This window comes from Anoplopoma fimbria, chromosome 3, assembly GCF_027596085.1.
Source record: "Anoplopoma fimbria isolate UVic2021 breed Golden Eagle Sablefish chromosome 3, Afim_UVic_2022, whole genome shotgun sequence".
Lineage (NCBI taxonomy): Eukaryota > Metazoa > Chordata > Actinopteri > Perciformes > Anoplopomatidae > Anoplopoma > Anoplopoma fimbria.
The window spans coordinates 16,152,304-16,166,179 of NC_072451.1; the positions used below are offsets into that span (position 1 = coordinate 16,152,304).

At 43.7% G+C, this 13,876-nt stretch overlaps 1 protein-coding gene across 11 annotated transcripts; it reads left to right on the top strand.

The window, feature by feature from the left end:
* Positions 1 to 245: 245 nt before the first annotated feature.
* Positions 246 to 13,611, top strand: LOC129114657 (BTB/POZ domain-containing protein KCTD1). 11 transcript variants are annotated; one of them, XM_054626685.1, is made up of 6 exons: positions 246 to 361; positions 1,034 to 1,110; positions 7,070 to 7,248; positions 8,264 to 8,408; positions 9,965 to 10,270; positions 12,420 to 13,611. In XM_054626685.1, the coding sequence occupies exons 2-6, from the start codon at positions 1,102 to 1,104 to the stop codon at positions 12,579 to 12,581; spliced, it is 801 nt and encodes a 266-aa protein (XP_054482660.1). In that variant the 5' UTR covers positions 246 to 361; positions 1,034 to 1,101; the 3' UTR covers positions 12,582 to 13,611. The 11 variants fall into 11 exon arrangements, with proteins under 11 accessions (XP_054482660.1, XP_054482662.1, XP_054482656.1 ...); XM_054626681.1 differs by lacking the exons at positions 246 to 361; positions 1,034 to 1,110 and adding exons at positions 374 to 487; positions 4,456 to 4,595; XM_054626696.1 differs by lacking the exon at positions 246 to 361 and adding an exon at positions 701 to 712.
* Positions 13,612 to 13,876: the final 265 nt, after the last annotated feature.

Sequence of the window (13,876 nt, forward strand, 5' to 3'; positions counted from 1 at the left end):
CAGCCTGGCTCCACTGAGTGGGGTTAGAACTGTTGAGAATGTAAAGAAATAACTGTCAATTGTGGACAGAATAATCACGTATGTTCACATGAAGGAACTCCACGCAAAGGAATGACTTTAAACACGCACTTCCTTTTGCTGACTGCGCTCCCCCAAGTAAATCTAAAAGCCTCAGAAGTGCCTCAATCTTCCCGAAAATCATGCATGGTTGAACATTTGAAATGAGCTCGCACATCACCCCCAGGCGCTGATTCAGACTTGATTGGGGCAAAGGCAAGCTGCGAGTGCTTATTTATACGGCCACGTCATTTTGGAGGTTGTCCAAAAGGGAGGAAAGGGACTGAGAAGATTGCAAAAGGGGGTGAGGAATTTTCATTAACTGCATTCCGTTAAATTAATAAGTTGATTCCGGGCTAATCAACAAGTTGTCTGCTGCACATGCGGCGTGGATGGCGTGTGTTGAAGAAGCACACCAGATAGATTAGATGTAAGAGAGGTAAGGTGGAGATGGGTGGTGGGGGGGAAGAAGAAGAAGAAGAAAAAAAAAAAATCAAAGGACTCCACCAACAATCTATATAATTATCATCATCTGCTGCTTTTCCTCCCTGGCAAAGAAACACTCCATCCATTTGTAGCAATCGCCCCGGGGAACGTTACATCAAAACTAATCATAACGATTAAAATCAGCTCCTCTGCGAGAGGGAGGCAATAGGCAAGTTGGAGGCAGGAGGAGTGAGGGTGTTGTAAATGCAGAAAAAAAAAAAAGAAGAAAAAAAAAGATTTCTTTATTTGATTTTTATATATTAAAAAAAACAACATAAACTCAACAAAGACTGAGGTACTGCTGCTGTGATCTCTTCCTTTGCGGGGAGTTTTTTTTTTTTATTCTGCAGATTGGTTTAGACTGGGGCAGAGACATGAGCTAATTGTATCCTGATCTTTGCCTTGAGGGGTTTCGGAGCCCTGGAGCAAGTATTCTCTGTATTTTGCTCTGTCTACCTTAGCCAAGCTATTGCATTTCTCACTGGTGTAGGACGAGAAGCAGATCGTGGGCCAAATCGGAAGGGAAAAGGTGCACAAAAAGATACTTTATGCTGCTCTATGTTTCAGGTAAGCGGAGATTTATTTGGTTTGCTGTTATTTCCGAGGCTGGGTGGACTGGGACGCTGAGGCGCAGCAGCTTTTACGCATGTGCCAAGCGATTCGAGCGGTACAGTTCTTTAAAAAATATTTAACCACTTCCTGTCTATTGTTCCTTAGTAACTGTACAAATGTACGAGCGTGGCTGATATAAACGAGGATTCGGTGTGTCTGGCTGGAAGCGAACAGCGGGGTTTAGACTGCGATCTTGTCGAGCAAACATTCTACTTGTCCTCCGTGTGAATTCGCTCCTGGCGCGTTTCAGCTCCGAAACACACAAATCGCCGTCTCCGTGTCGCTGTTGCTGTACAACTTGCTCATAACTTACTTCAAACCCTCGTTTGTCGTTTTCATGGAGTGATTTATTTTTTTTGTGAATCAGTTTTTTCGTGAAACAGTTCCATTTCCTGGCTGTCCCAGATCTTCTAATGAAAGACGCCATTGTGGAGTAATTTAGCCGCAGGCGTTTTTTCGTATTCTGTATAACAGGATGTACCTTTTTACACACGTCAATGCAGAAGCTGGGAAATGTCCTTTAATACTGACCGTAGCACTGTAGTGTTACGATATGATATGTATGTAAACGGAGACAAAATATAGGGCGAATGTTGTCCTCCCCTCTCCGCTCTTGTCTCTCTGACCGCGCCGTGCGTAATCCACTCCAAGGTCCGACTGCGAATCGGCAAATATAGTTTACTAAGTAATAATCTGGACCTATTTCGCCTATGGGAGCATGCGATGTTTAAATAAACATCTACTAATGTTCATAAAGTTTATACTGTAAAATTATAGTTTACATCCTAAACAAAATAAATAGACTTAATTTGGTTTCTTTATATTTCTGACTGTGCTGCAGGGAGGAGACTCTGAATGACATTAAAACAAAACCCTTCAAGCCTAGGTCACCTGTAATGAAAGTCAGTACTTGCTTTCACAAGTTTATAAGGGCACATGAATATAAAATAATAGATTGAGATGTGGGGTTGTCACTACTGATCACTTGGTGGCGCTGTAACAACAAAACCCCCTTTTTTTTTTTTTTTTTTATGTACAGCGTCTGTGCATCTGTTTCCCAGTGCAGCTACACCAAACAGACTAATCTGGTAGAACATACATATTTACAAAGCAAGTTAGTTAGTCCACATTTCAGATCCAAGTTAGAGGCGCTTTACTCTCTATATATATTTGAGCCCCTTGCAGAACACTGTTATTATATTACATACTATGGCTCTGCCACTCCTGTGCCCGAGGACAGTTCTGCCTGTGAACATGCACCACTGTCTCCAAACGCCCGCAGCAAACCAAGCCCTGTTCACACTTCCTTATCTGTGATGTCATGCACTACTACAGAAACTCCACACAGAGCTGTGTTGGAGTGGCCCTGCTCGTTAATGAAACTCAGGGTGGATGTTTGTTTGTTTCTAGAGCGCTGCTACGATACGTAATGCAACTTTCTTGAAGGTAAAATGTAAAACTTGTTGACCTGTATAAGCTCGGACACCTTTTAGTTATTGTCCACAGAGTGGCTCAAGTTCTATGACATTGTTGATTCTGTGGAACTCAGATTGGACGACCATGTTCCAAAGGCGTTTTAGAAAATATTTTGCAGCTATAAAGTGGTGTATCCAGAAAATCCCACTTCTCAGGAGCAGGTCAGAGAGGTCTCTTACTTTTGGTAACTTTTTCATTCCGCTATAGGCAGAAGGCAACCTCTGCACCCTTTCACTAAACGCCAAAGTAGCTCCACACCGAAAACATTCTGCATGTCACCACAATCTCACAGAGCGACTGCTGTTGCTGAGAAATTAGATTTTAGGGAATACGGTCTGCTTGCAGTTGTGAATTGGGAGGCTGTGTGGTGCAAACCGTAGACAATGTTTACATATTGCTGTACCTTTCAAAATACTGCACTTATGTAAATGTCTGACATTTTGTTTAAAATGTAAAAACACAAAATTCCTGCAGATATGGTATTGCTCAGCAGCTTAAAATGCCCAATGGTCATTTATAAAATCCAAAGTTATAATGACCAGAATACCAGCCCACAATATTCAACCAGAGCTTTCAGCTACGACGGCCTCACTACCTGTTTTTATTTATTTATTTTTTTACCTTTAAAGCCAGCAGTGACTGAAGTGAACCCACAGTCTGCAGTTTGTCTGTGTGTGGACATTTGAAACAAATTGCCACGGGCAACAAAGCAGAAACAACCCATCCAGATTATGTAAATACCAGTCTGCCTGCCTCGAACTGAATGTTAATGCTCTGATCTGAAATGCTAATTGTGTCTTGTGCGATATGTCGAAACACTCGAGAGCTGCATTGTGGGATGGAAAATTGAGAGCTAGTTTGCTGCTGATGTTGATCCCAACATGGCCCTTTGATACTCGGAACAGCAGCGAGGCACTTTGCGGGTAATACACTGCCGTATATCTTAAGATGCAAACAGAGCTATAGTGTCTGTTCCCTGAGATGTAAAGGAGATGTTAACATTATGATTTTGCATAAAGGCTTGAAAGACTGTGATGGGAAAAAAAAAAACACGGGAGTAACTGGAGCAGCCCAGAGACTCCAGGCTTTGATGCACTGTGCCTGTTTTAGATTTGTTTGTGCGTACTGGGGTGCAACGAAACGACACAAGCTGGGTAAACGAGCAAATTCCCTAAACGGTTCGACTTGTCTCACAAAGGTCTGGAAAGTTTTGGGAACACGCCTACGAACGCCCTCGCATGGATGACTTTTGTCGTGCCGTGCCAGTTTTCAAAATGACAACAGGTAGGAAAAGTGCTGGTTTTGCAGGGGTGCCGTCTTGAAAGCTGATGGATTGTGAGGATGAGGTGACCTTTGAACTGTCCTTGAGATAAAAGTGCAACAGACAGAAAGGTCTGCAACGCGTGCATCTTTACTTCCAACAACTCCGAGTGATTTTGTGATACGAGAGCTCATTCCGACCAACCAGCCGCCCCCCCACCCCCCAACTCACACCCACCCATCCACCGTTCTCTTTCACTCTCTCTTCTCTTCCCCCCCCTGCAATTTTCCATAATGCCTTACAGATTTTACACTCAATCCACCTTTGCGATGACAAGGCTTTGAGGAAATCCAATTCCACCAAGCTGTTTTCAGAACTTACTCTCCACAGGCACACACTCTCTCACACACTCTCACACACACGCACACACCACCATCTCCACAAATTAGTCAGGGAACAAATTACCTGCATTCTGAGTGTGATCCCACGCACTTTGCCGGCTGCCTTACACAGGTCCCCTTTTGAAGAGCAGCCATGTGATTTCTCTCTCTTTTGCCCCGCAGGCCCCTTTGCCTTCTGCGAGGGATTCTGGAGTTGAATTTTAAAACTATGTATGGCTGCTGCCTGCGCTTATCAGCGCGTGCACAAGCGGCATGCAAATCAGACCGGGATCACACACCGCATTGGAGGCCTGCACTCAAAGGCAAGCTTAATTGCTAATTGGGTATCTAGGTGTGAAACTCCCGCTGCCAATGAAAAGCAGGAATGTGGATGTTTTAAGGCCAGTGGTTGAACTAATTAATTTGAATGTGAATGTTATTAAAATTTGTGGATTCCCTGTAAATTCTACGGGGGGGAAAAAAAACAGCCCAGGAGAGTGCTGTGGCAGTACTTTTAACAGCAATTGGACATGTTGTGGTCTGGTTTTCGTACGGCGTTAGCGGTGGTGGTTTTGCAATGTTGATGTGGTCAGTGGAGGAGGTGTTTACACACCGCAGTCACCATACAGCAACTCTGATATTTGTGAGGCGTACAGCCAATGAGAAGCACATCAAGATGTTAGAGATGCACCGATACTGATATCTGATATCGGCTATAGCTGGATCATTATTATGACAAATAACTGTTCAGTACATTTATATATGTATTTATGTGTAACATTTTGTTTTACAAAGTTAAGAAAGCAGAGAACTTAAGAAAGTTTAGGTCTAGCTTGATGTTGCCTTACAGTGAGGCCTATAGCTTATTGATTGAACACTTGTATTGGATCGGTACTCGGTACTGGCTGATTTCGGGAGTGAAAGGGATGCATCGACGCATCCCTTTAAGTGTCTTCTGTGAGGGACAGACTTTAGTTTCTGATTGAGCTATGATGTTTCCTCGTGCACACAAAGCACACTTAAGTTGTTATTCATATCCTTCACAAATGATGAAAAGAAGTGTTTTATGCATCCGGGTAACTGGATGTGATCTCACTGGCTGCCTTTTGTGTGATTGGGAAGGTTATGATCAGTCAGGCGCTTATGAGTGATATGGGTTTGTGGGTGGAGGGTGTCACAGGGTGTGGGTGTGTGTGTGTGTGCGTGTGTGTGTGTGTGGGGGGGGGGTTTGGTATCTTTTCACTGAACTTTGGACTTTGTGGGTCTTTTGTGTTGGATGAGGGTTTGACCTGCTGAACAAAAAACTGCTGCTGAACAACGGGCATCAACACCAGGAGGACGGTGGAATAAACACTGCTGCAAAAAGGGGCAAAGGCCAGCTTTTTGCGCGTGGACCCAACTCGTATAAATGGACGATCCCTTTTTATTTATTTGTGTTGGGAAGGATTCGTTTTATTCTGAAAATGCGACACTCGTACCTGCCGCTGAAACAGCGACAGCCCAGAAGAGCCGCAGGCGCTCCGATGCTAATGTTGTCGGGGGCTTTGACTTCTCCCAGCCATTGCGAAGGAGCAGCTCCGTGTGACAGCCACGGCGCCGCTCTCTCCCCCCGGTGCTCTCCATCCCGCTTCTCACGCCTCTCCGCGTTCGGGCAGGTGCGTTGAAAAAAAACGAACAAAAAAAAAAAAAAAAAAAAAAAAAAACAGCCGACCGCTTCCTATCTGTTACCGTAATGGACGAGACGGACATCATGGACTTAACGCATCAGAAAGCGAGGAAGCGACCGCGTCCAATCAGTTCCGCGGACGAGTCCGTGCACGCTGCCCTCAAACGGCTGCCGATCCGGGCGGCGGAGTGCAGGGAGCCCTCGCTGATGTTCGCCGTCAGAGGGGAGCCGGTTCCCGCAGCGTCTCTCAAGCAAAATGACCACTCGCAGACTTCCTCTCCGAACACAGTGATGCCGGCGCAGGTAAACGCGTAAAGTCCGCATTTGTGTGCGTGTGTGTGTGTGTGTGTGTGGGAGGGAGGAGAGGGGGGGGAGAAAAAGTAGAAATTACGGTCGCTTTTGCTGGAGGAGCGAAGTGACAGACACAGGTTTTATTGGCTCCGGTGTGTGAAGAGATTGTCTTACTGCTGTCCTTAAATGTAGAGTGCGCACTATTGTCACGTTTTTGGTTTTTTTGGAATAGCACGCACGCAAGTTCCCCTGCGTCCTGCTTTGGTTTTCATAGAATGTTTGTAAGATCTAACGCTTTGATAAATCCTCAGAGACTGAGGTGTAACAGACTAGCAGAACCCCCCCCACACCTCCCCATCTTCACTCGGGGTCTGAAACTTTAGCAGAAGTAATTCTCCTCCAAGAGCTTAACAGACATTTTCTCCTAATGGTGTTTGTAGGTTAGCAGGCGACTGTTTCTCCAAATCCTATTACAGTGTTCACATCAAGAGTCATTATTGCTCATTTCCATGTGATTGATGCTCCAAATTAATTTGGTTTTGGAGATTATGGCCCACAGGAACGGGTGCTTGTGGATTTTTGGCAACATCCAGGTCAAGGTCAGGCTGATCTAACTTGCAGAGATGAAAAAATCTTCCCTTTCACTCTTGACTGAGGAGTGTGTTGTAATACAGAAATATTAAAAAATGTTGCCTTCGTTTTTTTGTTGTTTTTTTGTTTCCAAATTTGAATTCCCTGATTTATAATAATCACATCCTTTGTGTTTTTTTTAGATGAAAAACTGAATTTAACACCTCTTACCTGTGTTAACATTTTCTCCCCCGTGTCATATGTTTACAGGATCATCGCTCCAGCATGTCCCGGCCCATGATCACTCGGTCACCGGTGTCTCCCATGAGCAACCAGGGCATCCCAACACCTGCACAGCTCACCAAGTCCAACGCCCCTGTGCACATTGATGTGGGCGGACACATGTACACCAGCAGTCTGGCCACATTGACAAAATTCCCAGAATCCCGGTGAGTCTGCTCTACCATGCATCTGTGTTTTAAATGTGTGTGATGGAGTATTTTTTTATTATTTTTTTGGTTTGGGCTGGTAGTGAAGGCTTGTGTCTGGTACTCGGCTCGAAACTGGGAAGGAGATTGCAGAGAGAATCAGCGTCTTCTTTTCAAGCCAGATTTCCCAGCGTCAGAATGTCATCCTGTTTAATGTTTAATGTCATCCTGTGACATTAAACAGTCAAATGTCACATCTCGTCAAATCACAGTGATGTCTCATGGGTGCACTTGGCGGAGAAACTGAGTATAAACGAAATGTTTACTCCCTCTATCCAACAAATCTGCAGCGGCAGTTGCTTTTGGATTTAGCAGGTAGTATCGCAGAATGTTTCCTTTGTGTAAGTTGGAGCCCACAGTTATTTCGGGCGGTAAACAATTTGTAGGAGTGCAGAATGCAGTGCACAGACAAAAGCGACTTGGTTATTCTGACAGATGTCACAGCAGCAGTAAAGGGCCAAAGGGCATGGGGGCCATCTGGAGCCCGGGAGGCCGCACTGTCGCTCCGAGGTCTATGCCCGAGGGTGACTGGCACCCTGCCTCAGGCAACCAGCTACCAGCTGGCCCTGACCTTTTCAGACCACCTCTGTTTTTTCATCTTTTCCTTTCTTTCTTTCTTTCTTTCCTTCACTCTTTCATTGTCTCTTCATGTTTCATTCGTGTCTCGAGCTCGGTAACGTGTGCATGTCTGTGCAAAGGTGTGAAAAACATTTCAGAGCTTGATAAAAAAATGAGTGAGTCACATCCCTTTGTACATGCTCTTGCTTCACAGTATCATTTTTTTTTTCTTTTTTTCCTCTCTCCCATGACGCCCACTATACAAGCTGAAGAGCAGCGTATCGATAAAGCATACTATTAGTTCACAACTAAATGCAAATATCAAGACATGTAAGATTCTTAATGTTGACATGTTGTCCCCCTCCCTCCCTCTCTCCCTCTGCCTCCCCCCACCACCCCGCCCCTTCTCCGTGGGTAGAATTGGTCGTCTCTTTGATGGCACAGAGCCCATAGTCCTGGACAGCCTGAAGCAGCACTACTTCATTGACAGGGATGGACACATGTTCCGCTACATCCTCAACTTCCTCAGGACGTCCAAGCTCCTCATTCCAGACGACTTCAAAGTGAGTGGGTGTCCATCCTAGAAACTGTAAAGTCCCATCAGCCAGTCAGCAGTCCCACAACTTAGCACACACAATGAATGCTAAGGCCGTAGAATGCCTTTGGTCGAAAGGCCTCGTTGGGTTGCTGGAAATGGTTCCCAGCCAACCAAGCTCAATCGTAATACATTTACTCATCACAAGATGCAGTTTTGGTCCCCTCCAGCAGTTAGTGGCCAAAGATTATTTTGAGATATGTAGGGGGAAAACAATAAGCCTGCATCAAGGCAAATAAATAAACGTCCTGGCACCCATGTGGTAGATTTCATCAGCGCTCTGTGTTCTTAAGCCAAGTGTCCATCCAGGGTGAGTCTCACTGTATGTGACACATTAGCATTCCTTCCCCCCCCCCCCCCCCCCCCTTTTCTTTTTAACTCTTATGTGTCATTTAGTCAGTAATTACTTAACTTGCCCCGGGAGAAAACAAATAACCACATTATCTGATGGACTGTCCACAGGGTGACTCAATCACTGCAAAGTATGTCAGCTAAAATAAGCAAAGACAAAAGACAGGCTCAAGTTCAATCCAAGGCCACGTTCACATTGAGCAGATTTAGAGAGGAGCATGAGAAAAGTGGAGTGTGGTGAGATTTAGGCCCTGCAGTCCTGTGGGTAAAGGATCTGCTCCTTTACCCCACGCAACCCTGTGTTACATGTCGCACCGCATCTCCTCTGCTCTGGATCTTTTGTAATTTTTGCTGAATGGTGTCTTCGCTTGGGTTTATTGCTCGTTCATGTAGAACAGCGGTTTTCAAACTTCTTTGCGGTTTCCTTTTACGGTTTGGGTGTACATTAGAAAGCAAACTGATTAACTTATTCTGGGGGTTTTTTGGAAATCATTTTGCTCTCTAGTACAGCAATATTGTATTTAGGCTGCCAGTCTCATCCTATTCAGTTTAGTCTGCCTTAAAATACAGGGGAAGTATCTTTGTATAATATATATAAAATTGATTTTGTGGGAATGCTGGAGGCAATTACCGGGCCTCGTATACATTTTTTTATAAATAAACAGGAGAGATTATGGGCTATTAGAATAATAAGCATTTTTAAATGAAATGTCAAACTACAATTACTTTTGCACACATTACTCAAAGTATGTGAAAAGGTTTTTTTTGCTAATCACAACCCTTGCAGTGTTGACCCTATGACCCAGCATGAGTCACATACTGTTCTCACTGTTATTATTTGGTAAATATTTCCATGTTTTCACAGTGTTTTTATCTTTTCTTCACAAACTCTGTCAGATGTGAAAAAAACATTTCACTGGATTAACATCAAACTGAAATTGAAACAACATTTAAATGTTAACCTTTAAAGTATTATTTGGAAATATTTACTTTTGTCAGACAGGAGACAGTAAAGACCTGATTACATGGTCAGTGTCTCAAACCTTTTTAAAACAATTGGTATCAAATACAAAACGTGTAACTTGACCCGGTAAAGTGAAAATGGACACAAACAGAACGATATAATATCCATGATATCCTAAAATGCGACTGCCTTTGCCCCGTCTCCTACAGGACTACAGCCTGCTGTACGAGGAGGCGAAATACTTCCAGCTGCAGCCCATGCTTGCTGAGCTGGATAGCTGGCGCCATGACCAGGAGCTGGGCCGGGTGTCGCGCCCCTGCGAGTGCTTGGTGGTGCGCGTGGCACCTGACTTGGGCGAGAGGATCACGCTCAGCGGTGACAAGGCCCTGATCGAAGACGTGTTTCCAGAGATCGGTGACGTCATGTGCAACTCTGTCAATGCCGGCTGGAACCACGACTCCACGCATGTCATCCGCTTCCCACTCAATGGGTACTGCCACCTCAACTCCGTCCAGGTAAGCTGTGGGTGTTTTCTCCATTCGGGTGTTTTCTTTCCATCGAGTATTCCTCGATAAGCATACACATTTAAAGTTTATAAAGTGTTTTTCTATAATTTTCCACTCACTTATATGCCCGAGGCATTGACTGAGGTGGTGATCTGTTCACCCAACTTTTTTTTTCATCTGCAGTTATGCTGTAGACTTTAAAATTTTTACTGACATCTGATTGCAAAATCTTATCTTTTTTAATCTAATCGAGTCACAAGAACAGCCTTACGGGGAAAAAAACGAGCTCTTTGATGAGTTCATCAAAGGATCAATTTAGCAAGTCATCATTACACAAGTCTACCACCATCTTTACTTTTCTGAGATCCGACCGGAATAATGATTTGGACTTCGGCTTTGGAGCTGGTGGATGGTCAGATTTAATATCGTGCATTCCTTTGCAGTGCTCAAGATTCGGTCCTTATCTCACCCAATTGCCTTCCGTTTTCCATATGCAATAAATAAACACATTTGGCTAAATCCATAAGTCATTGCGATTGTTTTAAAGTTGTGAGCATCAGATCCGACCTGCACAGAAGCAACAGTAAATGGGTTGAAGGTGTATTTCAACCCATTAGGAGAACGGCTGACACCTTGAATCATAGTGGAGATTCATGTGAATGCTCAAGGTGGCAACAGAAAGAGGAAGTGGGCAATTTGGAATGCAGTGAAAAACTTAAGCTGACATTTTGTGTAAGATTTCTTACCAAATAATAGATCTGCAGATCCGCAAGACTCATGCAGATTCACCTTAATACCGGCAATTATTTTTAAGGTTTGAAGCAAGTGGTTCTACACCAAAAAAAAGAGAAAGTTAGAGAAGTAGTCTTGCCGGCTATTTTTGTGAATCAAAATGACCCTTTACTGTTGTTTTGATTAAGACTTTAAAGGTGTTGGGAAAGTTGTGATTTCTAGCGCAGCAAAACTATAACTTGAAGTCTTTAATTATCCAAAGATATCGTTCTATATGCTGTATTAAAGGATTTAATATGATCCTTTCACAGGCATTATGAGGTCTAAGTAAACCATCCTTGAAAGCCAAAACAAGACTTTAAAAAGAAAACTTCTACATCAAGTAAAATGTGTTAAATTCATCTATTATATTCAGCATGTAATTGGCAATATTGTATTCCCCTGGTTATATATTGATATTCCACTAATTTATTGATAGTGAAATGCTCAGATACGCATCAATAAACGATGGACGAAAAGATTTCATAATGATTTTGGACTGTGTCTCCATCTGAGGAAGTCAAATCTCCATCTCCCTCGGAAAAAAAACACACACACGCACACACACACACACACACACACACAAACAAACCCCGTCTCTGAAGTGTGTGAGTCGTGGAGAGCAAGCAAGAGAGTGAGCATGCTCCCTGGCAGGTTGTCCCCAGGCAGGGCCCATAATCCTGTTTGGTTATTAAAGCACGCCGGCGGTGGATGCTGTATCTGCGGCTAATGGAGGCAGGGCGGGGGTTTTGAGAGAAGGAAGGGGGGATGGGGTGGGGGGCAGAGAGAGCTGCCAGCAGTAGGGGGACCTTTGTAGTTTTGGCGGAGGCTTGGGCCTGGGGGCTGGGGGAGAAATGGGGAGAGGGGGTTTTCGCCGAGCGGCCCACACTGAGCCAAGTGGCAGAGAGAAAGCCTCAGAGCTCCCTGGGGCCTCTTCATTGGAATGTGATCCTACAGCCCCCCCGGACACGTCTGTAGATGTCTGCGAGGCTGCGAGATCAGGAACAGCTACACACGCACGCAGACAAACACACACGTACTGCGGAAAACAATGAAAATGAGGCACGAGGCAAAAACGAGAGGCTCTTGGTTTTTTAGTGAAAGTCTTGTAGAAGTCTCCAAATTCCCGTCACAGGCCGTATGTTGCAGCTCACTCCCAGAGCAGCTTCCAGTGCTAGACTTAGCTCTTACTCTTCAGCATATAACTAAAAGAGTTTTCGGATGAGTCCGTGCTTTCCAGTTTTACATTAAACAAAAGCTTAGAGGTGAAATGAATGTCTGAGCATCCTCCACGGATGATTATCGGGCATCTTGACCAGGTTGGCAGTGATTAAAAGCACTTGTATTGCTACTCACGTCTCTTTCTACCCCATTCCACCTCTTCCAGGTTCTAGAGCGCCTCCAACAACGTGGCTTCGAGATCGCCGGCTCCTGCGGCGGAGGCGTGGACTCTTCCCAATTCAGCGAGTACGTCTTGAGGAGGGAACTGAGGAGGACGAGTCAGCGAGGCTCCAATTCGAACAGGATAAAGCAGGAGCAGCTGGACTAGAAACCTCCCGAGCAGCAGGAGGTGCTAGACTTTTTTCTGTGGCAGCCAAGCACTCGATGCTGCAGAGCTCTGTGGACTCTGTTTTTTTTTTTTCGTTTCCTTGTTGATGTTTTTGTTTTCTTAAACTTGAGAACCATCTAGAGAATTAAAAATGAGGTGCAACAGGAGATTTTTCTGCCATAAGAAGATACAAGACATTTGATAAGTTTGAGATTGCAAGGACATTTGTGAATGTCTAGCCCCCATAAACCAATTTAAAAAGGATTTATATACGCTGGATCCCCAAAACAAAGTTTGTTTTAAAACTTGGAGCCTACATTAGGTTCAATATGATTTCTATTATACCCATAACATTTTTAGAAAAAGGCTTTTATTGCTTATGTCGTATCTTGCATAGCTTGTCACCAGTGACTTGATTTTGATGTCTAATTTTATCCCTCGCTGTATAAAGGTCACTAATGTGTTGCTTACAGTACAGAATGTCTCAGTTGTCATAAACAGTTAGTTTCAACAAAGCATCTTTTTCACAATTAACATGATGTTGAATATTGTGATGCCAATGAAGTGGGGTTTTTTTTTTTACTTTAATGGAAGTTATTTTATTGGATTATGCCATGAAAGAGTTGAAATTAGTATCATCAAAACGAAACATCCCAGACCATTCTGTACGCAGTTAAAAAAATATACTTTAGTGAATTATTATGTCACACCATTTGCTTTATTAGGGAGTATGAATTAGTTACCCCCATGTGCTACCTTTGGGATTATTGAATTGGATCATAATATTCATAAATCATGACCTGTAAATTTGATCATTGTATATGTGTTTGTGTTTTTTACATTGAATCTTTTTAAAGCAAATGTGTTGCCTCGGACATGACTGAACGGATTATTGTACCACCCACTCTAAGATCACTTTTACTTGTTGCACATATTGAAGTTGGATATAAAGTATTTCTAACATGACTGACCCACCTACGCTCCCTAGATTTGAGTAAAGAGGAATGTAGCAAACAAAAAAAGAAGTGAAATAAATCTCAACTAAAGTTGTCATGGTGTCTGTTTCGCTGTTTGTACATCGCTGTAGGGACATCGCTGTAGGGACTGCTATCACACGTCTGCATAGTTACATAGTATTTCCTTAAATCTGAATTTACTGCATCTGTCCTAACTCTCACGATTCTTTATTGCATCCTGATTGTGTTCAGTGTCAAACAGGAAGCCAAATCTTTTACATTATGTAGTGTTTTATTTCTCTAAAGCTAACTTTACCAAGGCAATATTGTACCTTGGAG